This window comes from Lontra canadensis, unplaced genomic scaffold (genome assembly GCF_010015895.1).
Source record: "Lontra canadensis isolate GAN:19392208 unplaced genomic scaffold, GSC_riverotter_1.0 scaffold73, whole genome shotgun sequence".
NCBI lineage: Eukaryota > Metazoa > Chordata > Mammalia > Carnivora > Mustelidae > Lontra > Lontra canadensis.
In genome coordinates, this window is record NW_022631067.1 from 4,121,487 (window position 1) to 4,145,677 (window position 24,191).

At 40.9% G+C, this 24,191-nt stretch overlaps 1 protein-coding gene across 3 annotated transcripts; it reads right to left on the reverse strand.

Annotated features, from left to right (window-relative positions):
* Positions 1–7,982: 7,982 nt before the first annotated feature.
* On the reverse strand, positions 7,983–23,014 carry ABHD13 (abhydrolase domain containing 13). Of its 3 annotated transcripts, XM_032881056.1 has the most exons (3): positions 21,481–21,692; positions 20,091–20,209; positions 7,983–9,141 (listed from the first exon to the last, which is right to left on the reverse strand). In XM_032881056.1, exon 3 carries the CDS (start codon positions 9,119–9,121, stop codon positions 8,108–8,110), a length of 1,014 nt encoding a protein of 337 aa, XP_032736947.1. In that variant the 5' UTR covers positions 9,122–9,141; positions 20,091–20,209; positions 21,481–21,692; the 3' UTR covers positions 7,983–8,107. The 3 variants fall into 3 exon arrangements, with proteins under 3 accessions (XP_032736947.1, XP_032736946.1, XP_032736948.1); XM_032881055.1 differs by lacking the exons at positions 20,091–20,209; positions 21,481–21,692 and adding an exon at positions 22,758–23,014; XM_032881057.1 differs by lacking the exons at positions 20,091–20,209; positions 21,481–21,692 and having other exon boundaries at positions 7,983–8,916; positions 9,006–9,121.
* Positions 23,015–24,191: the final 1,177 nt, after the last annotated feature.

The following is a 24,191-nucleotide window of genomic DNA, read 5'->3' on the forward strand; positions in this document are numbered from 1 at the left end:
ATTCCTTCTTTGCATTTTCCCAAAGCTCAGTAGGAGATAAGAACATATTTTGCTAAAGTGACCTTTTTATGAACTATTCCTCAGGCAGACTTGCCCTCGGCCTTTCTACTCCAGATCTACTCATAATAAATAAAAATTAAAGGGCAATGAGTTACTCATTAATATATTTTCTTACATTTTAGGCTCTAAGCAACAATTATTCTAATAAGGGAAACAAATTATATATTGGAATGCAAATGGTTTATATTTTAGATTAGCTCGCCCTTAGAAAATGGAAGACAAGTAATTAAGGTATGCAAAATAGTTACAGCAAATACGAGGTCAAACTGAGCAAAACTGGCCTTCACAGAACAGTTCTATTAGGACCTACAGGAAGACTGCCTAGAACCTACAATTCTTCAAGAGTGTAGGAGATGCTTAAATCACCCCTCAAGACAAGGCTGCATTTTCTTAATGGAAAAAAAGTATAAAACATCATTAGCCACCTATCCCAACTACCTGGTATTCTAGTTAACGAAGTATGTCACTTCGTTTCGACAGAAACACTTTCTGTGTTTCAGTCATGAAAACATCATTTGCACGTGGCTATGACCTTCGTACTCAACTTCACTACCTAGCTTAACTTCGGAGTGCACACTGCAGCCTTTACAAGCTTTTGAGAGGACACACGGATACAGAGACTCCTGAAAGTTCTGGGGGCTTCTGCTCTCGCAGATAGTGTCTCTGGAATCCAATGTACCGATATATATTTTCCATCGAAATCATCATATATTGGAGTATTTGCTATACCCAAGGGATATTTTTCGTTCATCTGGTATTTACTGAATTCCAGCTGTGTGCCCAAGGCAATGAGGAGAGATGAGAAGAACTGTGCCCATCTTCACCAAGTTTAGTCTGCTTGATGTTTGTGGGTCTGTAATTCACATTAACGAGGAAAATGCTGGAAGCCCAAATAACAGATAATGGTGAAATACAGTACAAGACTGGAAGGGATTTTAACAATACTACAACAGTTGTCATTCAACTTCAGGTCTGTTTTAAGTGAGAATGACAACTGTTTACCAGCTGCTCCAGAGATGCTGAACTTGCCCCTGGGCTCTCCCCTAACTCAGTCCATCCTGTGTTCAGAGCCCTGCCTGCAGGATCGCTACAGAGGAGCCTGGAACTCCTAAAAATCCAAGGAATACGTCCTGGGATTAAGGCCACAAAAATACCAATATGCCACATTAAATGCATACCTTATTGGTTTAAAAAAATGACTATAGGGATCATGATAGATTTTTTAAAAAGTGAATTACAGGTACATGATTAAAAATAAATGGAAGATAACAAAACTGGGACATAATCTCTATCACTCAGAAGAGAGATCCCATGACAAGGGGTCCTGTGGCCTTCCACTGGTGTGCCTGCTAACTCTGCAGTCCTCTATCAGCTCTATTTACTGCCAGGCTTAGTGATCACGTCTGATCTCTGTTCCATACCCTCCTTCTGTGCGGTCTCTTTTTAAGTGTGTTTTCATCTTTGTCTCTTTCCTCTGCTCAGCTGAAGTTAGATCCTGCAAGGGTCACATGTCCTGCATGACCGCTCCCCTGTCCACCTCTGATGGGTGATCTGATCACACAGACAGCTTTTGATGTTTCTACTTCGATTACCGGCTAGGGAGTGTGTGTGTGCATGTGCGTGTGTGTGTGCGTGTGTGTGTGTTTGCCTTCTCTTGCTGCTATTCTAAATCTAAACCTTTAAGAAATATACAATGTTACATTAATTGCCTTTGTGCATCTTCTTCGTTCTTAGAGAAGGAAAAGCATGGACCAAGTTCAGTGAGCACACGCCACACGGAAAACACACTTAGCACTACAAGGTGCTTAGCACTGTGCTAGGCACTATGTCAGACAGAAAGAAATCGCACGGCAGGCTGCCACACCTTGATTTACTGCAAAGCCAAGACATACAAATGGGAAATGAGACAGTGTGTTTAAAAAAGAATCGAATTGAATATAATCAAGTACCAAACTACAAAAGGCAGTGAGTGCCATAATCTTCAGAAAGCGGAGACACTATTCCTAAAGCTACCATGGATTTCGGTTATGGGTGTGGGAGCCCAGCAAGGTGAAAGGACATTCGATGTAGAGGTTGACGCACAGGGCGTAAGTAAGTGCATAGGAGAGAAACGAGTTTGATTCACGAAAGAGTAGCCACTTTTTAGAAGAAGGTTAAGATTACCTTGTGAAGGACCCTATAGACCAAGAAGTCTGACTCTTGATCTAATGAGAAATGCAGTCACAAAGTGCCCTTTGATAGGGAAAGGTGTGGAGTTGTTTTTGCAAGTTAAAACAGGACAAAGATCAAGGAGTGAGATCAGCCAAGTTAGAAACCAGTTCACTATTTAGTGATCAAGAATTAAATGTCAAAAAGGAGTCAGAACAATACTTAGTATGTCACAATCATTCAGTAAAAGTGCTAACTATTATAAAATAATGTCAGGGACCCGTATGGTGGGACTAGGGAAATAAACAGTGAGATCGGTTTCAAAAGCATCTGTTGCACAACATGGAGATGGATGTCCCTATTTCTTTTGAGTTTGCTTATCTATCAAGGGCTGAAAGAGAGAATGAGAAGTCTTAATAAGGTTAACCACTAGATCTTCCACAGAAACACAAATAAATGCTCTGGGAAAATGTGGCTTATTGTGTAACATTCCTAATTTTTGATCTGTGGCCCATTTTTTGGAAGTGTTCCTAATGAGTAAATCACTCTTGAGATTTACTCAAAGCTTTGTTGTGGGAATTCCATGATCATTAACACGCCCTACATGCAGGTCTTATACTTGTAGGTGTTTAGAAAACGTCTTTCCCTCCTTTTTCGCTAATAAGGTAACTGTTCTATTCTTTAACCGGATCCAACTGCCCATGATTTTCAGCGTGTCACAGGATGTAAAGCGAGAGTTGGGAAATAGGACTGTGAAAGTATCTTTTTTGAAAATAAGAACGAGTAGTTTAAAAAACTACTTTCTCTTCGGATTCAGGTTAGCAGTCTTTGAGCAAAGTACACGGGAGATCGCCTCTCCCACCACATCTGCAATGGAATGGTGGCCTCCAATAAGGGATCTCCTCACCCCCACTCGTAGGGGCCGTTTAAAATGGTCTGTCATACATTTCATATCATCCAACTGGTTCTGACACTACTGAAGCATGTGAGTTTCTTGTCAGAGAAACCAAGCTACAGACTCTTTTTTTTTTTTAAAGATTTTATTTATTTGACAGACAGAGATCACAAGCAGGCAGAGAGGCAGGCAGAGAGAGAGAGTGGGGGAAGCAGGCTCCCCGCCGAGCAGAGAGCCCGATGCGGGGCTCGATCCCAGGACTCCGAGATCATGACCTGAGCCGAAGGCAGCGGCTTAACCCACTGAGCCACCCAGGCGCCCCAAAGCTACAGACTCTTAAAGACTGAATGCGTAACAGGCCATTTTACATTGTCCTAAACCACCAACTCCATAGTAACGGAGGAAAAAAGACCAGAATTCCGAGAGAAAGCACTTCATGAGATCTGAAGCAATAGGATTATCAGTAGTTAAAATGTACTCATTCCTAGATTCATTTAACTCATCAAATGCTTTGGGGCCTATTCAACCACCAACGGTTCATATACAGAAAATATTCACAGGGCATCTGGGTGGCTCGGCCGGTGAAACGTCTGCCTTCGTCTCAGGTCACAATCCCAGGGTGCTGGGACCGAGCCCCACATGGGGTTCCTTGCTCCGCTCGAAGCCTGCTTCTCCCTCTGCCTCTGCCCCTTCCCCTGCTTGTGCTGTCTCTGACTCTGTCAAATAAATAAATAAAATCTTAAAAAAAAAAACTAAAAAAAAAAAAAAAACTTTGAAAAAAAAGAATATATTTACTATGAGCCTACATGAAATGTCTTCTGTGGGAAGATAATATGAAGAGAATATAAATTTCACTTCTACTTATCAACCATACCATTACAACAATAAAAATTCATTAATTTCCGTATGCATTCAGAAATTTTATTTAACCCTTAGGAAACCTTAATGTCCTACCATATAATTTAGGTTAATAGAAAACTGGGGGAAAAAAAAGACTGAATACAAACTATCTTAAGACATTAATCAAACTTTTAATGTTATCAATTTATTGCATATGTCAGTACAGAAAAATAGAAAGTATATTCTAAAAGAAATTTATTGTAAAAAAAAAAAAGTAAATGTTTGCTTGCCATGGCCAGCACATCATGTATGATAACATTCAAATCTGAGTTATAAAATTGTATTACTGCTTCAAATAAAATATGGCAAATAACAAAATATGATTTACATCATGAAACTGGGTTAACTTATTTTATCCTGGATATACTTGAATAAGTCGAAAACAACTTGACTTTTCAGTATTTACTGTACTGACGGAAACTGTTATAAATTATGTTGAACACCACACACTCATCCCTGTTACATTATGTGTATATGGCACTTTTTGTAAAAAGTGTCGCTTATACGTAGTCCTATTTTTAAACTACATTTTTAGATACAAAATATAAATGGAGGTATATTTGTGCCTTTTGGCAAAAATGTGTTGACTGTAGTTAGGATGAATGCATTCCATTTGCTATACAAATGAATATATTATTTCTGATTAGCTTAGATGATGTGCATATATGGTAATATAAATAAACAGAAGTGCTTTTCATTTTCTACCCTACTGATTTAAAAAATAGATGTCTGTGCTCTGTCATTTCCAACTTTACCTGAGTGATATGAAAATACATAAATTTAAGTGGATAATCTGAAAGCATTATAACGAATATTTCTCACAGTTTTTTTTTTTTTCCTCTTCATTATTTTGTCAAACATAATAGGAAAAACGGAGAGGGGGAGGTCAGTGCAAGAGTTCAGTATATCTCAATCATGATCTAATTTTAAAAGTGACTTCTGTGACATCCTAGGTAGAAGTTTACCTTATTTTTTCCCAACCTTAAGGAAGAAAGGGACTCAATGCTAAAAACTGCCCTTAAATGGAGATTGTGAGAATATTTATATAAAGCTGAACATGGCCTTCATTCTGTAATTTGACCAAACAAACCTATTTCCACCTCAAACTAAATCTTACAAAAATAAAAGATGAACATAAAAGCATCCAGCGGTATGAATTTTCAACAAAAGAATGTAACTGACATATTACCAAAGCTGGAATTTGGGTAATTACCAAGTACCCTCAGCTCATCATGAAAAAATAAGCTTAAGTTGCCCAGTAAAAAGAAAACTGAAAATACCATTTCAGTAAAAATATCAATTTTACAAAATTATTTGCAACATCAGGTGCTCCAGTCACTTTCTTGGTTAGAGACACCTTGCATACAAATGTATTGTTTTGCACTATCAGGTATCCTTTTTGATGATCTCTTCAGTTAATTGTTTCCTGGACCTACACTCAAGAACCAGATCACATTCCCTTTCCAGCTAGTTCTATTCATTTAGTTTCTTTTATCTCTCGCCAGTCACAAATTTTTTCTCCCCATCTTTTGCAAATCCTTTTTAGTATTCTTTTTGCTATTCACCCCTCTCCCAACAATCCCTTTTAAAATCATGAATTTTGATCTAAATACAACTTGTATTTTGCCATACTTAAAATCACCCTAGGACTTCCAAAATTATAGTAGCTTAATAACTTAAAATTCATTCCTCATCTCTTAGAGCTGCTCTTCCAAAATGAGCCAGAAATTAATACACAAGGCAGAAACACCTCTATTCCCACTAAGACATGGGTCCAAATGAAGGAGTGACCCATGAAGAATTCACATCTGATTAAGACAAACTGTTTTGGCCACAAAATTGGATACGTTTTGAAAAAATGATGCCAGGGGTTCATGGGCCCCCTCTCCCCACCTAAGGAAATCTCAAATACAGAAGCCAGGAAAGAAAGATGTACTACAACCCAAAACACACTCTTCCCTGAACGCCTCTTAATCCCAAGGGAATGAAGGTGGGGGTGGACACAAGTACTTTAGGACTTTTGAAATCCTGGCTTTAGGGAAAACAAAAACAAAAACAAATCTTTATAAACCCTAAAAAAGGAAATGAACAAACAAAAGCAGCATAAGAACAAACCACTGATGAAGAAAAAGCTTTTATACTTCATCAGCATAATATTTACAACTGCAGTCCAAAAGCCCCTCCCCAAGCGGGAGACTGAATCATCACAGGAACACACAGAGAGATGCTCTGTAAGCTTCAAAGAATGATACAAGTCTCGGGTGTGCCAAGTAAGCTCACGTCTAAGGACATTTGTCGTATTAACTCTTTTCTTTTTAATACATTACTATTTAGGATAGTCATTCTACATAGTAATGATTGACAAGATGAAAAGTATCCTTTAATCGTGGTGAATTTATACATAAAAATACACCTTCCACGATATGGATTACCAACTTTTTTAAAAAGCACGACTTTCTAACAATAATTTATAGAAAAACAGCATCCTTTAGCATACTTGCTAGAATGTATTTTTTTCTAAATACTGACATAAAGTGAGTAAGAATGCTATTTGGCAAAGTATTTCTAGCCCTATCTCCATGGAAAGATTTTATAATTAAGGTCAAGAACGTTGACCCACTATTTCTCTGCTCTAGCTACTTGCACAAAGCCAATAAATATAGCTGAAATATTCAAAATATGGTATGTTAAAGCTGACATAATGTAATGGACAGAGCTCAATTACACCTAATTTTTGAGGACGACTTGAAACAACTTAGCACAATAATACCTCATAGCTTATATTTTTTAAGGTAAATCCTGCAAGTTTAAAGGGGCTCTTTTTTTTTTTAAGTAAGATTCTTCTTACTCTTCTATATGTCTAAATACTACTACTCACTTATAGCCACTTAATTGTTAGATCTGGTGGTACGTTCTGTAAGAAAAAGCTCTATAGTTCCTTCACTCCCACACTCCTACATGTAGGAGAGAAATAAATAAGACTTCCTGACACTGTCGTTCAATGCTATCGTAACAACTGGAACATTAAACCAAAGAACAGCTTTTTTGCTTTTGTTTTTGTAACTTTTATTTTCAAAAAGTCCAATAAATGATACCTTGACTTTAGTGGGCTAGATATACCTAGATACTGGACTTAAAAAATCAAATGTGGGAATTTCTGTAAAATAGTATGTACAATCATGTAATGTAAGACTTGCTAATTTAACTCTTAAACAAGTTCTAGTTGTCATTATGACTGCTATTAGTGGTTTAGCTGTAGACGTACAAAACTGACAGAAGCTAAAATTCTTTGCCACCAAAATTACAAATGTTAAAAAGTTCAAATATGCACATCAAAGCTGCAGTAAAATTCTAAATTTCTATTTTTACATGCCATGATCCAGACTGTACCTAACAAAACACGGTACATTTATATTGAAAAAATGGGGTCCCATTTATCTGTAAGAAAAAGCTGGATCTCAGCATTCACCAGAGCGAAAGTCAATGGCAACCTGCACACAGGCCTCAGTTTCACTTCTTGCCAAGAACAAAATAGAGTTTACATAAAAATAGATATGACCCAGGTTACCATATACATCGGTATATGACTGGTAGTATTTACATTAAAAACATTGCATTGCATAATTCAAGGAATAAAATACCATCATGCATTTCATTTTAACTGTTAAGGGGAAGAATGCAGCTAACAGACTACGTTTGCTTACCATGATTGTCCCGGTATTTACTAAAGGCAGAATACTCAAAGGTTTCTCGTTTACGACTCTCCTTCCACACCCCGCCATTAACCCGAGTGTCACACAGGGCAAACCACTTAGGCAACAAGAAACTTTTGAATGCAATATGCTATTACACTGGCATATTAAACTAAAGGTATGGATACATAACCACATTGAAAGGTTGGATGAAAATGTATAAAAGAACCCCAAGAATTCTAGTTCTTCAAATGTAAAAAACTATTTGGATCATCTCAGAGGAGCACTGAAGTCCTTTCAAAGTTTAATGTCACTCTTCAGACAAATACAGACATAACACACTTCTAGGAAGGAACATTCTTTATCATTCTGCACAAATTAAAATACAGTGCATGAATCAAAAGGAACAACATTAGATGATTGTTACGTTAGAGGAAGTTTTTGCCATTTCTTCCGGAGAATGACTTTTGAGGACTTCTCTGATGAACTGTTCGAGGGCCGGAAAGTAGCCCTGGCACTGCCATGTGTCATTGTGAGTCCCGTCAGGAAAAATGGCCAATCTCTTAGTCCGAGACGGGGAGAGCTCGTAGAGTTGCTTCATCATCACTGGCGGAATTAACTGGTCAGAGAGTCCAGAGATGAAAAGAGAAGGCATTCTGCACTGAGAGATTTTTCTGTAGGACAAGAATTTATTTTTGTAGCACCATAAAGGAAGGTAACGCATCGGAAAGAAGGAAAATAAAGTGCTGGCCATATGCGGTATGCTTAGAAACGTGTTCTCTACCATAATGGCTGAAATCCTGTGTGAATTTTCAGAGGCCAAGTGAATAGCCACGGCTCCTCCCAAGGAACGGCCGAAAAGGAAGACTTTTGTCTTGTCAAGGTCAGGTCTAGTCATCACATAGTCTAGGACAGCCTCGGAGTCCAAGCAGAGTCCTTCTTCACTGGCTTCTCCTTCGCTTTTCCCATAGCCCCGGTAATCAACAAGCAAAAGATTGACTTTGAGGTTAACCAACATAAGCAACGCATTCGGTAACCTGTGACCTATGTTGCCTGCGTTCCCGTGAAAATAAATTATAGTTGGGGAATAGGGGGAATTGTCTCCAGTGTATCGTATCAAAATAAGATTCAGACGCACTCCATCTTTGGTTCTGATGAAAATGTTTTCATGGGGAATCCCAGTGGGCATGGGAACATAAAGGCGTGAAGAAGATGGCTGTTCTGGAAAATAAAGCAATACATCCTGGAATTTATACAGAATACCTGCTATTGATACGAATATTAACAAAAGTAAGATAATGCCCCCGTACAGATGAAAAGTCACGATCAAAGGTAAAAGAGAAATACGGCAGAGAGCCCAAGACCAGGAAGCCAAGGCTATTAGCCATCTTTCAACAAAGTTCCACAGCATCCAGGACTTTTCCATGGCCACTCTCCGTAAGTATCCTAAAGAGAGAGAGAGAGAGAGAGAGAATCAGTGATTCGACATACGTTATTTAAAAAGTTAGATCCACGATATACTAAATTATGCTACTAGGAGACTCCTCTGAAGGCCCCACCCACTGCTGCTCTGATTCCCCTGTTGCTTCTGTTCTCATCAGCCTCCTCTCTCCTGCCACTGCTGTATTTATGAAACACAAACAGTTATCAAATGATACTCCTTCTTAAAAAAGTACTTAATTACTGGCGGGTACTTTCATTAAGGCATTCTCCTTGATTTGACAGAAGAATCGGTTGAGGCCATGTTCCCAGATTTGTGTACGAGGGAAGGGAGGCTCTGGGGCGTAAGTCAACAGCTGTGCTCCCAGCTCCTCAGGCAGAAGAGGCCAGAGGCCAAAGAGCGTGATTCCCAAGCTCCTCGTGTGCCCACCAGTGAGCCAGGCAGGCTGAGGAAAAAAAAATTTTTTGTACTGAGTTCGGACATGTAACACTGTATTACTTTCAGGTGTACAAAATAAGGATATTTATATATAATGGGAAATGATCACCACAGTAAGTAGCTAACATCTGTCACCATACACAACTGGAAAGTTTTTTTCCCCTGTGATGAGATCTTCTAAGATCTACTCTCTTAAAACTTCCAAATATGCAATAGAGTATTAATGATAATTGCCAAACAGTATATTGTATCCCCATGGCTATTTATTTTACAACTGGAAGTTTGTACAGTCACCCATATCATCCATCCCTGACTCTGGCAACCAACAATCTGTTCTCTGTATCTGTTAAACTTGGGTTTGGGGGCTTTGTTTTGTTTTAGGTGTGGGAGGGGGGTTAGTTTGGGGGGTTTGTTTTTTCTTGTCTTTCTCTTAGCTCAGGAAGCACAATGCTCTCAGGTCCATCCATTTTGTCACAACCGGAAGACTTCATTCTTTTTTATTTTCATTGTCTGTATGTATCACATTTTCTTTACCCATCCATCCATCCACCAACAGGACACTTAGGTTGTTTCCGTATCTGTGCTGTTGTGAATAATGTTGCAATAAGCATGTGGGTCCACACATCTTTTTGAGTCAGTGGTCTTGGATAAACAGCCAGAAGCAGAATTGCCAGAGCATATGGTAGTTGTATTTTTAGTTTTTTGAAGAGCCTCCATACTGTTTTTCATAGTGGCTGCACCATTTACATTCCCACCAAAAGGGCACAAGAGTTTCCATTTCTCCATATCATTGCCAACCTTTATTTCTTGTCTTTTTGACAACAGCCATTCTGACAGATGAGGGGATGACTCACTGTGGTTTTTGATTTGTATTTCCCTGATAATTAGTGATGCTCAACATCTTTTCATATACCTACTAGCCATCTGTATGTCTTCTTTGGAAAAATGTCTATTCAGATCTTCTGTCCATTTCATACTCATACTGTTTGTTTTGCTGCTACTGAGTTGTGGAAGTTCTTTATATACTTTGGGGACTAACCCCTTATCAGATATATAATTTGCAAATATATTCTCCCACTCAGTAGGCTGTCTTTTCATTTTGTTGGGCAAAAGCTTTTTAGTTTGATGCAGTCTCACTTACTTATTTTGCGCTTTTGTTGCCCCTGCTTTTGATGTCACAGATCCAAAAATCATTGCCAAGACAGATGTCAGGGGCTTATGGCCAGGTTTTTCTCTAGGAATTTTATGGTTTCAGGTCCTAAAAGTCCTCAATCCTTTCTGAGTTAATTTTTGTTTATGGTGTAAGATAGGTCTAGTTTCATTCTGCGTGTGGACATCCAGTTTTCCCAGCGCCATTTGTTGAAGAAACTGACCTTTCCCCCACTGCATATTCTCTTCTTAAAAAAATACTAACTTCTCTTTTACTCACTAATAAAACTACCATAAAGAGGTTATTATTAAATTTTATGTTAGTGACTGATTTTTTTAAATTTTACTGTATTCCATAAGCTAATAAATGTGACATTTTCATTCACTGAATTAAACACTGAAAAAAAAATCATAAAACCAAGTTAAATTGGATTGGCTCTAAAGATGAGTTAGATGACTTAACAAATTTGATTTTCACCATTATCTAACCAAACATGTCTTACTATTTCGCTAAACACAGACTTTTAAATTTGAGTTCTTATCCAAATGACTGTGAATGTACACCGACAACAGGACATTTTTCTGAAGTTTCTCTGAAATCAACACTGCCACCCACTTGTAGCAAGTTTTATTACAATGAGCTCCGTGGTAAGCCAGAGAAAAGCAGGTATGTGAGGTAAAACAAAAATTCAAGCTTAACTATTGTAGAAGCAGCAATCCCTGAGTAGCAGATATCAAGAACTGGTTAAAAACCAGATTGAAAGTGGTTGCATTATAGCAGCCAAATAAGCCAATTACATTCAATACTGACAACTTTTGCAGATCAATCATCAATCAATGCCTCTACAACCTATGACAGCAATTTAGCTACAGTGCTCAGATCAGGCAGAGCTACTCTATATGCCTTCAACACGGTGGACACGTCTCAGCAACACATCTGGCCCACTCAAACTTTTCATCTACTGTTTACTTAATTTTATTTTTATTTTTTAATTAAAACTGATATCAATGATTGTCATTTGTACCCAACAGGTATACTGGAGAAATGTAAAAACACACCAGCATTAACTTTTTACATCAAAATAAAAATGTTTATGTGTGTAATGATTACGATTAATAGGGTTTGGGATAAAATACAAACATATTAGAGCATTGCACTATTTGGAAAATAAGATACCATTTAAGAAACTTCTTTAGTGAACAATTTTACTATCTTTTCCATTGTTAGAGCCAATCATTTATGACGGTTACCAGAGACAGGATAACTCAAAGTACCATTTATTTGGTGATTTAGGAGGAAAAAAACAGTAAAATTTCATCCACTTAAATTCTGCTCTACCATGTAGTTCCTGAATAATGTTTATCACTTATTTCCAGTCTAAATTTCTTTCTCAGTAGAATGAGAATTTTTTAAAATGCCTATATATAAGGCCTGTCAGCATCACCAAATGAAACTAATTTAAAAAGCATTTACAAATGCTATAGAGATATGTTAACTGTATTTGCTTTTGTGACTCGTATTTCTAGCTGTACTACTATGTTCCTAAGCATGTTCTGCTCAAATTAACATCAACATCAGAATGTACCAAGCAAATCTAGAAATTTTATAAGGGCCCCTATATCCTGGATAATCAAGAATTGACCAATTTTCAAATTAAACAAAAACTACTGCACTATCTCATATATACAAATATATCAAAAACATAGAAAAAAGAGTTACAATTTTCAATTATTCAAACTTAGAAAAATTATCCTTTTAAAGCAGGCTCTGTAATTTCTAATTTCAACATACAATATTGAACTTAAATCCATAAGCCTAAGAACTGTCTTTTTCTTTTTCACTACTCTATTCCCTACTGGGTAGTACACCACTTTACATATACTCAAGACTAAAATATTTTTTGAATGAACAATCCAGTAATATACCTAACTTATTAGACTTCTGAGCAAACATAACTGTATTCTGAGCACTGGACATACATACATTTAGGACGGGACATCAGAAAAATGGCATATTTGAGTTTACTTATGGTTAGAAATAAGAGGAATTAAATTTGCAGTTTTCCACAAAGCAGTCCTGAAAAGTCACCTTAACTAAGTGACTTTGTGATAAACAACATAAACTTATATTCTTAAACTGTGGAAGACAGAATCGAAGTCAGTCCATTTGGAGGAATAACAAATGGAAATCAACTTTAAGGACAGGTGAATAAAAACTGCTCTGAAGTATGTATGCTGTCTCTTTTTTTTTTTTTTTAAAGATTTTATTTATTTGACATAGAGAGAGCAAGCAAGTACACACTTCTATGATCTTATGGTCTTAAAGAATTGAGGCAAGCAAACCTAATATATGGAAGGACTTTTTTAATTTCCTAAATGTATTAAAACCATCAGCAAAATACAATTACTAGAGCCATCTGCTGGCATGTAAAAACAACTTCGTGTAGACCCAGATGTTATGAAAGGCAATGAAAATGAACAGTGCCTCTAATACAATCCACTTCACAGATCATACAGCTAGTGATACGCAAGTTTTCCATGTATTTTGTCAATAACTTAGTGTGAGTAAAGGGTTAACAAAACCTTTTCTCCAGCATGAAAAAATGACCTCTGGTTAACCTTCTAGTACTGTTTCCCTGGAAACCTCATAAAGGTGGGGTGCCAGCTTTTTCCAAGCAACATTTTGTGCGGTAAACTTGACCCCTAGTGGTGAGCTCCATCTGGATTGAGCAAACACTGAGTAGGGCTACATATGTCCGGTAGGAATTATAAAGAAAGCCTTCTCTCAGTGGGGACTGGACTTGGAACTGGTGTGCTCTTTGCACCTGGGTACAATGCCCTGGTGCTGTTACAAAAGATACTATCTCCCACGGAGCAGGAAGCAGCTAAGTCAGAGTGGCACGTGCTCCCACCCACGTCATCTTTCCTCTAACCTTAGCTATTATTGGGGAACAATACACCTGATGCTGATGTGCTGTGTCTTAGATCCCCTATCTTTCAAAAAGGGGAAAGAGAGAGCACCAGGTATGGCCTATCAGGTCTTGAGCGTGAATATCCGTTTGAACCCAAGACCACTGCTGCCGGTCATGGACAATAAACAAGGCAACTGTACATTTTACGGGGGCATCTATGGGGCAAAACATTTATGAAATGTGTTGCCAAAAGAGATGGGTTATCTGCCAGGCTCTTCTGTATGCTCAAATGCATTTGCTGATATCACCTTAGTATACTGAACAGCCAAGAGAGATGATGAGATTCTATATTCAAAGTTAAACCAAAGTTTATACTAACTAGAAGGGTTGCTGAGAAGGAAAGAGCATGAGACCTACAGACAACAGAAACTCAGTCAACCAGTACCTTCTCATCTTCCATGCTTCTACATTACTATGTTTTAACCTTATGCCTGCATTTAAATAGGACTTATTCCCATTTCTCAGTTCTGCTCTTGCTGTGCTATCACACAAGGTCTCACATGTCAAATGTCTCTCAAATCCGTCTACCTGTGGCTTTAACCACTCCAGGAACTCTCTTCTTAGTATCTAAGAATCTGGTGCATGAACCCTCATCACGATCTCTCATAAAAAGTAAACCTCACACCACCTCACACCACCTCACACCAGTCAGAATGGCTAAAATTGTCAGGAAACGACAGATGCTGGCGAGGATGTGGAGAAAGGGGAACCATCCTACACCGTTGGTGGGAATGCAAGCTGGTGCAACCACTCCGGAAAACAGCATGGACGTTCCTCAAAAAGTTGAAAATAGAGCTACCCTATGACCTGGCAATTGACCCTAAAGATACAAATATAGTGATCTGAAGGGGCATGTGCACCCGAATGGTCATAGCAGCAATGTCCACAATAGTCAATTAAACACTGAATCCTCCTCAGCTTCCAGTATACCCAAATCCCAGTGTTCCTCCCTCTGATACACCCCTAAAAGTCAGTATCTTCCCAGGTCCTGACCATTTATCTACCTCCCTTCCCTCAGCGATCTCATTCTCTCTCATGGCTCGAACTATCACACTTGTGTATAACTTACTTCAATTCTCTATGTCTACTGCATCTCCAATCTCAATTTATCTGTTCCCTGAGTATCTGATGTTCAGACACCTCAAACTTATCTACAAATAACCACATCCTTCTCCTCCCCTTACATTTTGTATGTTTTATGTTAATTACTAAAAAAAAAAAAAAACACATGGTGTGCAAACAAATACTTTTTTAAAAAACACAGGTAAAATGAGCACATCATTATAACTTGCACAGGTCTTGACTTTGAATGAAAAAAGTCAACATTAAAAATAATCTCGTGCTTTTTATTTAGATGAAGTGACCAGAGTCATCAAACGGATATTACTAAGCACTTCTCAAGAAATGATCTATTGAGGGGCGCCTGGGTGGCTCAGTCGATGAAGTGGCCAACTCTTGATTGTGATGCACATCATGATCACAGGGTCAGGAGACCGAGCCCCAAGTCAGGCTCCCAGCTCAGCAGGGAGTCTGCTTCTCTCCCTCTCCCTCTGCCTCCACCCCTGCTGAAGCTCTCTCTCCCTTGCTCGCTCTCTCTCAAATAAAAATCTTAAAAAAATAATCTGTTAGAAGCACTACTAATTTTTATTATAATGTTTAGACAAAGTAGATATGATCGTTTTCCTTTTAAAAGAACGGTTTTGAAGTACCAGCCACTTCTTGATGTACTACAGAAGCACTTTAATCATGAACAGAACCCCAGACCTGGGATGATCCCCTTGAGAATGTATGGTCCTCATTAACTTGTTTTATTCACCTTTAGTGCTCCCTGTGCTTCAGGTTTGTAAATGTTAGACCGTCCTGAGTACACAGTCACCAATTTAAGACTAAAAATAAAAACAATTTGAAGCCGGGAAGCTGTCAGAACCATCACGTTGGCTGCAGCGTGAGCTGGGTGTAAGTCACGGAGCTGGTGACAGGAACGCTCACCTGACCTCCATTAGTCACCTCAGGCACTCCCTCGTTTATATGTACTTGGGAGAATTGCAAATGGTTCCATTTTATTTAAATAAATATTGTCTAAGTTGATGCTTTAAAAAAAAAAAGAGAGAGAGAGACCAGTACCAAAGTCACGCCCCTCGTCAATGACATGAGTCCTCAGAACACAACCACAAATCCCCGTAGAGGTTCTCAAAGCCAGCCCAGGCCCCTGGAGCGGACCCAGAGTTGGTTTCCCAGGCCCGGCAGATTCCAGGGCATCCTACCTGCTACTTAAAGACGAAAGACAACGCCACAAATATGTGCAGATCCTACCTCATGTGACTCTCAAGTGACTCATGATCTACTCAGGAAACAGGGGCACATGTCACAGCGCATGTCTAACATAGGCCGATCTAATCACAGAGGACGCGAAGACAATCAAAGATCACAACTGCCCTTAAATACAGCAACTATGTGTCCTTTACAACAGAATTTGAGTAATCTCTACATTTCATCATGCTTGGTTACTTACAGAAACCAAGTGGAAATTTACGCAAACTTTTAAAAACAGGACAAAGCACAACTCCACGACTAAGGATTTCTCTTACTTGCCATCAAATGGCTATCTATGCCACTTATTTTTATTACTGAGCACAATTATTCGCAGGAACTAGAAGTATTCAAGCATAATCCAAGTAAATACTTGGCAATCACAGTGTCCAGGAAATCAGAGCTGTCGAAACAGATGATCTTTAAGGTCCTTATTAGGCCTCAGACCTTTCTATGCCAGTGGCTGCACTGCACAGTCCTAAGAGCCACAAGACCCTTCTGAGGTATCTTCAAGATCCATGTTATAATGACACTAAGACACAATTTGGCTTTTCACTGCTGCATTAATGGTACGAAGCCAGTGCTGGAGGACTGCAGCCGCCTGAGCAACAATCAAGGCAGCGGCACCCGGAGGCAGGAGTCCAGGAGTCCCATTCTTCATCCCCATGAACTCCAGGAAAGGAGCCAAAAGTCAGTTTTACTTACGAATGTCACTGAAAAAGCCGTAAAAATGATTAATTTACTTATATCTCAGCCAATAAGTATACATCTTCAACATTTTGTGTGATGAATGTGTGACAAAATGGAAGGACACAGAAAGCCCTAGGGCCCTGCAATGAAATTCAGAGTCGAGAGCTGAACTAGCTGCTTTTTTTAGGTGACAGCAATTTTACTTAAAAAGACCACTGACAAACTACGGTTATTCAGACTCAGGTGCCTGCAGACATGTTATGGAAAACGAATGTGAAGTTGCCAACAGCCTCCCATGACTTCAGAGGCTTTCCGGCTGGCATCACGGTAGTGATGGTACCAGCAAATGCAATTTCTGACAACCTTTTCGATTACCAACATTTGAAAGAATCTGCCCAACGCAGCAAACAAGTATGTTCCAAATGAGCAATGAATGCTGTCACACCATCAAGCAGACGTAACAATTCATTATAAGACAAACCAATGGATTTTAATGTAACAAAGACAAAAGTTCTTTGATTCAAGTTTCAGGTTCCACAATGTAACGAGCCCTTGAGAAACTACTACCTGTTGAGTATTGGACCAATATCAAAAAATATCTGTAATACTCCTCTCTTTACAAGTTTCCGTGAACCTGATTTGCCTCACACAGTTCACCTAAAACAACCTACCTTCTGAGGATGAATACAGAAACATAATAATCTACCTTCTATTAAGCAGGCATTAAAGATATTTACAGAAATGTAAAACAATGCCATACACCTCAAAACAGCTGCTCTCGACAAAAAATATATTAACATGTAATGAACTTCTTACTGCCATTTTAAAATGTTATATACGTTATAAACGCCCAGCTTTAATTTCTAACACAGTAAATATCTCTCTCTAGAGTACACATATACAAAAACACTTTGGCATCCTTGATAATTCTTTAAAACGTAAAGAGGTTCTGAGACCAGAAAGTTTGAAAACCACTGTTCCGGAGTGTCTAACTATACAACCTTACTGTCTTTTTCCTCCAGAAACTTGACTCCTTCAGATTAAGAATGAGGTACTATGGGGGAGAACTAGATAACTATCAAATCATCCTAAATACCCCAGAAATCCACTAGAAGACTGATGGAACAAACTCCACAACAAAGGGAGAGCAGGGGCCACATCGAAGAGGATTCCTACAGTTGGTACTTCAAGTACTAGGGAATAAAGTGGGGCAAGTGCACTTCCTTGGCCCGTTCCCGGTCTTAGGTGAAAAGCATTCAGTCTCTCATCACTGAGTAGGATATTACTTGTGAGTTTAATATACGTATGGCCTTCGTTATGTTGAAAAAGATCCCCTCATACCCACTCTGTGGACAGTTTTTATCATGAAATCAGATGTCCAATTTTTTCAAATGGTTTTTCTGAACGCTGAAATGATCTTATGATTTTTATCCTTCATTTTGTTAATGTGTTGCATCATGCTGACTGAGAATAATGAACCATTTTTGCATCCCCAGAAATAAAAATCCCTGACACTAATATAACACTGTATGTTAACTCTACTGGAATTAAATAAAAAAATAAAATAAAACCAGAAACAACCCCCCCAAAAAACAATGTACTACAGTAATTTAAATATTTTGTGCATTATAATATAGACAGGTTGCTAAAACTTGCTAGATTCTGGAAGAGAAATACCTTTAATAAAAACACCTAGCATTCTTCAGGTTCCCAAGGATCATAAACTAGAAGACAGATGGCAAACTCCGGAGGGAGAACTTTCTGCCTAGGCAAAAGTTCTGTGTCACTCCGGGCGAGGCTTGTTCTCACTGAGTCCTGCTTCACACATTCTCAGATCACTAGCCAAGTCCACATTTAACCCACTGATCCACCCAGGTGCCCCCCAAGTCCACATTTAAATATGGCGACCCATTTTGAATGGGTGTTCCCACATACCACTTTTTTACCTTGGGTCTCGGTTCCCACATTTGGAGAAGGAAGCTGTTACCTGAATAATCCCTAAGATCTCACAAACTCTATTTTATAGGTGACAGAGAAAAAGTAAAGGTAGAGTTGGAAAATAAGCACTAGATTATAAATAGTCTCTGTTAACTAGTACAGTAGAAGGTTGGAGGGCCGAGTTATTTGACTTTAATGAGTAACTGAAAAGTTAGTGAGCGAGCTAAGTATGCACCAAGATTAAAAATGAGTCTCTAGGGGCGCCTGGGTGGCTCAGTGGGTTAAAGCCTCTGCCTTCAGCTCAGATCATGATCTCAGGGTCCTGGGATCAAGCCCCACATCGGGTTCTCTGCTCAGTGGGGAGCCTGCTTCCTCTTCTCTCTCTCTGCCTGCCTCTCTGCCTACTTGTGATCTCTGTCTGTCAAATAAATAAATAAAAAATAAAATCTTTAAAAAAAAATGAGTCTCTAGAAATCTCCAATGTGCACAGACACAGTGATTTTATATTTCAATTGAGGTTTGTGAAGTATTTTATTCATCATACATTTTCAGTCTCCTTCCCAGACCACTACTGTCAAAGTAACATATTTTTAAAGCACACAGAGTTAAAGTTGTAGAAAATAACTTTGGTGGAGCAACCCTCACATATAACATAGCATGTTTTAGGAGTGTGTAATTACTGAGAGGGGAGAAAGAAGAGTCAGGAATACATAGGGAACTATCCTGAGTTTTCATGAACTCTGAAATGTCTTGTTTTTGCTTTACTTAATGGAACTTGGGTTAGTCTCTCCAATAAAAAGTAATGACACGATGGCAAATGCTACATTAAAGATTAATTTCAAGTCTAGAGTAACAAGCACCATCAACTTTTTCCTTGCCAAAAAATATTATTACTTCCCTCTGAAGTCTGTAATCTATTCAGATCAGTTCTCTATCCGGCTATATTTTATCCACAAATCATAAAGAAAAGAAAACTTAAATAAATCAAGAACTAAAACTTAAATTATGGGAATGAATACATTTTAATTATCACTGCCTCAATGATAATTAATTATAGAATTATAGAAATTATAATCATAGAAAGAATATGTTATTCTTTCAATCGTACTTAAAATTATATTTTAATGGAAGTTGGAATTATCATACAAAAAAGTAAATGCTAACTATCTTAATTGTTTTAATTGCAAGTGCTTACATTGTATTATACAGTGTGTAGTCATTTACTGATTCTGCCAACAGTCCAAGATCTTTGAAAAGTACAGATGTTTACCTGTACGTGAAAGACAAACTCCCCCAGACGCTCTGACTGAAGGTGCACCAGTTATACACATGCAATGAGAAAGTCCTCACTCATGAATGTACTATTATTTTTAAAGGCCCTTAAGTCTATCTCAAACTGGTAATTTTGGGAACAGCTTGTTTAAAAATAAAAACTCATCATTTGTTAACAAGCATACCTCCAAGCGACAGAACGGGTTCACATGAAGGCTGGAAACCACAGACATCAAATCCATGTGTCACTGCTAACGGCCAGATCACAAGGGACAGGAGGGTCCCAGGCTGCTCATCAGCTCCTCTGAGGGAATTCAGTTTCCAATCACATTTCAAGTACCAGAGCCCTCGGGTTCAACCCTCCTACATCAACGTTATCTCCTTCTCTGCTAAGCAGGGAGGAGTGAAGAAATCATGGCAGCCGCGCAGTGGATGTGGAAACACAAGCAGCTATCAGTGTGCGGGAGACACCACACAATGAATTATCTACTTCCCTAATGGGTACCCACATGTCATCAATAATGAAAAGGGGGGTATTAATAGTCCTCTGGGACAAATGAACAACAACGGCCTACAGAAATGTTGGATAGGAACCGAACCGTTGAGAGAGCGCTCTGAACTGGGATTTAAAACCGCTGAGCAGAAACCTCAGACGCATGTACCGACAGCCCCACGGAGAGCATGTGTGTGCTTCCCCTTTACTTGTAGCATGGGAGACTTGGCAAATACAGTCAACTCTGACAGAACAAAGATGACAGATCACTGTCACTATGCAAGCCAATCACAGTTTGTTCTGAGATTATAAACAGCTGCAAGGAAGAAAATTGTTTAAAACGATCCACAAAGGCTAAAAATGCAAATAGTAATGTTAGAATTAAGACTGATAATGAACTTCAGGAAACTTCCAACTTATGAAGGGGGTACTGTTCTAGCCACTTTACATAAACTAGATGGATGAAACTTAAAAATTATTTTCTTCTAATGATTCTCAGGCTACCTCATTAATGCATATAGTTCAAGTCCTAGAAATACTACTCCTCTGCAACTTTGGAACGTTCCACTGTAGGAGTTAAGACATATTAGAAACAGTAACAAAATATAACAATTCACTACGAAGTGTATCATTTGAGGGAAAATCATCTTAATTAGAAGAATTAGAAAAACTAGAACCTCTTTTGGTCTCAATTTAAGAAGGGCATCTATGGGCCTCAGGCCTTCCTGGAGTGATTAAACAAGAACTAGAAAGATTTTAGAATCTGAGTTATCACTGAGTCCTAAATGAGTGAAAGATAGAGACAAAGGAATAGATTCCCCTGAGATGAGAAACAAGAGACGGGAGCTCATAGGAAAACCTATCTCTAAGTGATACTGTTAACCCAGAACAACTTGGTTCCTAAATCCTGTCACTCGGAGGGCAAAGGGGCTGGAGGTGTGCCTGAGAAGGCATGTGGGCCCCAGGATCGGGAGGTACAGCCAGCCAGGAGCTGGCTTACAGGCATCATCTCAGATCAACGACCAATGGGCAGCAGTGCCGCGCAGTGGAAAGAGACGTTTTCCAGCTTGGTCTGTTATTACCTGGGTGACTTTCGTCAACTCACTTAGCTTCTCTAAATGCTTGTTTCCGCACAGGTAAAGGTGAGATGAAACGTGTAATTGAAACACTGCTGGGATCAATGTAATAGGTAGTGTGTTACTGCAGCTGCTTCTATAAAACAAAATTTAAACTGATTTATGATCCACCAGAGCAGGGTAAGTGAAAGTTAAGCACAGCTACAGGTCCTGCTAGACTTGCATTAAATACAGGGTAAGAATCACCGGAGAATACCTGAGTACTTGCGCACACGAAATAATTAGGGCAATGCCCTACTTGTTCTGCCAAAACCCAGCTCCGGTAGCAGCTCCTTCAGAAAGCCTTCCCCGGCCCTGTCCTGGGGCGCCTGCCCCACGCTCTGCGTCCGCACGCGCGGACGGGGGCACCTGTCTCGCACCGGCGGGCAGTCCGTGAGGCCGGGGCTGCACCTACTGGGTTCCACGCTCTCAGCGGACAGTGCGGGGCGCGCAGTGAGTCTGCACAGTTACTGAACGGCGCAGGCGGTGGTTCGGGTGGGCACGGAGGACAGGACAGCGCACGGTTACAGCCAATTGCTCCTCCCTGAAACGAAATCTAACTTTCTCGTAGAAAACGTGATGAATGTAGGCGTGCACACCAACAAGTATTACCCCGTGCGGAAGGAAGCCGGGAGGGGCTCCATGAAAATCCAACCCCCGAGCTCGCAGCCCGTCCGGTCTCGCGGGTCTCACTCCGTGACCACCACCCGGCAAACCTGCGTAAAGCGGCTGCAGAAGCAAGCCCCGGTTTCGGGGTCCGGAGACCCGGGGCAGGCGCACCACTGATGCATTTTGCAAAAAATAAATGCTGACGGAAACCCGCAGCACGATGGGCTTCCGCCGCGCGCGGTGCGCTCGCGCGGCTTCCTCGACGCCCCAAACTTCCCCGCGTGGACCCGCGGGTGCCCGCGCCCCGGCAGCTGGCGATTTTCCGGCGCGCTTCAGCTCCGGGCGGGGGGGCCGGGGGCGGGGGGGGCGGGGAGCGGCGGTCTCGCAGTACGGGTCCCGGCGCGCTGCCGCGAGCGCCGCGGCGCGGATTCGGACAGCGGCTCCAGGTCCGGTCGCCGCACGGCACCCGGGGCCGTCGGTAACGGCGCGCCCGCGGCCACGCTGCGCCTCCGTCCGGGCCCCTCGCCCGGCCCCCGTCCGCGTCGCGCAGCCCTGGGGAGGCCCCGCGGGCCGCCCCCCGCGTCCCTACCCCGGCGGGAGCGCTCCGGGGCCCGGCGGCCGCGCACCGCACTTACTTAGACCCGCTCGCAAGCCGCGCAGTCGGCCGCGGACTCGGAACCCGGCGCCGCGCAGCAGCGTCCCCCTGCGCGGCTTCCGTCGCTCCTCATCGTCCTCCGCCAGCCGAGGGGCCGCCGCCGTCGCCACGGTCTAGCCCGGAGCTTTTGCGGCGCCGCTCTCGGCTCCTCCACTTCCGGCCCACGCTCGGTGTCGCCGGCAAATGTCCCCGCCGGCTCCCACATCACCTGCTCTCCTCTCCGCCTTCCTTCCCTGAGTGGGAACCCGCCCCGCCCTCCCGGGCATGCGCACAAACCGCATTCGGGGGTGTCCCCGCGACGGTGGCCCGCGCGGACAAGATACCTTGGAGCCCGGCCCGCGGCGTGCGGGAGCTCGCTGGGCGCTCCCCGGTGGCTTCTGCGCCCGGGGGCCCCTGGAGGCCCTCCGCCCTCATCCGAGGACCTCAGGGTGAGTGTTGGTAACGCACCAGACTTCCCTTCAGGACACAGTTCTAAGCGTGCACACAAATAAGTATTAATTACATAAGAAAGAGTGTCTGCCTGGTACAGTTACCGGGTATTAGAGTGTGTTCCCCCAAGTACTTAAAAGGAGTGCATAGCTCATGTTGATTCTGTTTCTCGCAGCCCTGCCCTCTCCTGCCTCTATGAGAGGCATGAACCTGGGGAGACTAGAGGGGCTTTCAAAGAAAAAGAATACAAAATTTATCTTATTTTTGCAAATTTTACAAAAGCACAAGAGAAGAACATGCGAGAGTCCAAGTCCTGGGAAGTGGCCGCACAAATGGGCCCTTAAAGCTGGTGTTTCATTAGATTCGCTCTTTTTCTTTTTTTAAGATTTTGTTTATTTTGAGAGAGAGCATAAGTGGGGTGAGGGACAGAGAGAGAGAGAGAGAGAGAGAGAATCTCAAGCAGACTCCCCGCAGAGCATGGAGCCCATCTCAGGGCTCCATCTTACCACCCTGAGATCATGACGCCAGCTGCAACCAAGAGCCAGAGGCTTAACCCACTGAGCCACCCAGGCATCCCTCATTAGCTTCACTATCAGCCCTTCTAGGCACTCAATTGGTTTTCTACAGAATCTGTCCCTCCCCCTCAATCATTCCCCATTCTCCGTGCCCTATTTTATATATACAAAGAATATTTCATATTTAAAAACAACAGACAAACATGTATCCTCCATCAGATGGAGAGCTCCAGGTCAAAGGCTCTGATAATAGCTTCTTGTTATTTGTCACCAATAATGCCAGGCACTAAGGGAGACTACTGACATAAATAAAGTAATAATCACAGCACCTCTAGAAGATACTTAATGAAAAACCCCTGATTATCTTTGAACCAAGCATTAGGAAGGCTAAAATATATGGGTGCCCGGGTGGCTCAGTTGGTTAAGCGACTGCCTTCAGCTCAGGTCATGATCCCAGAGTCCGGTATCAG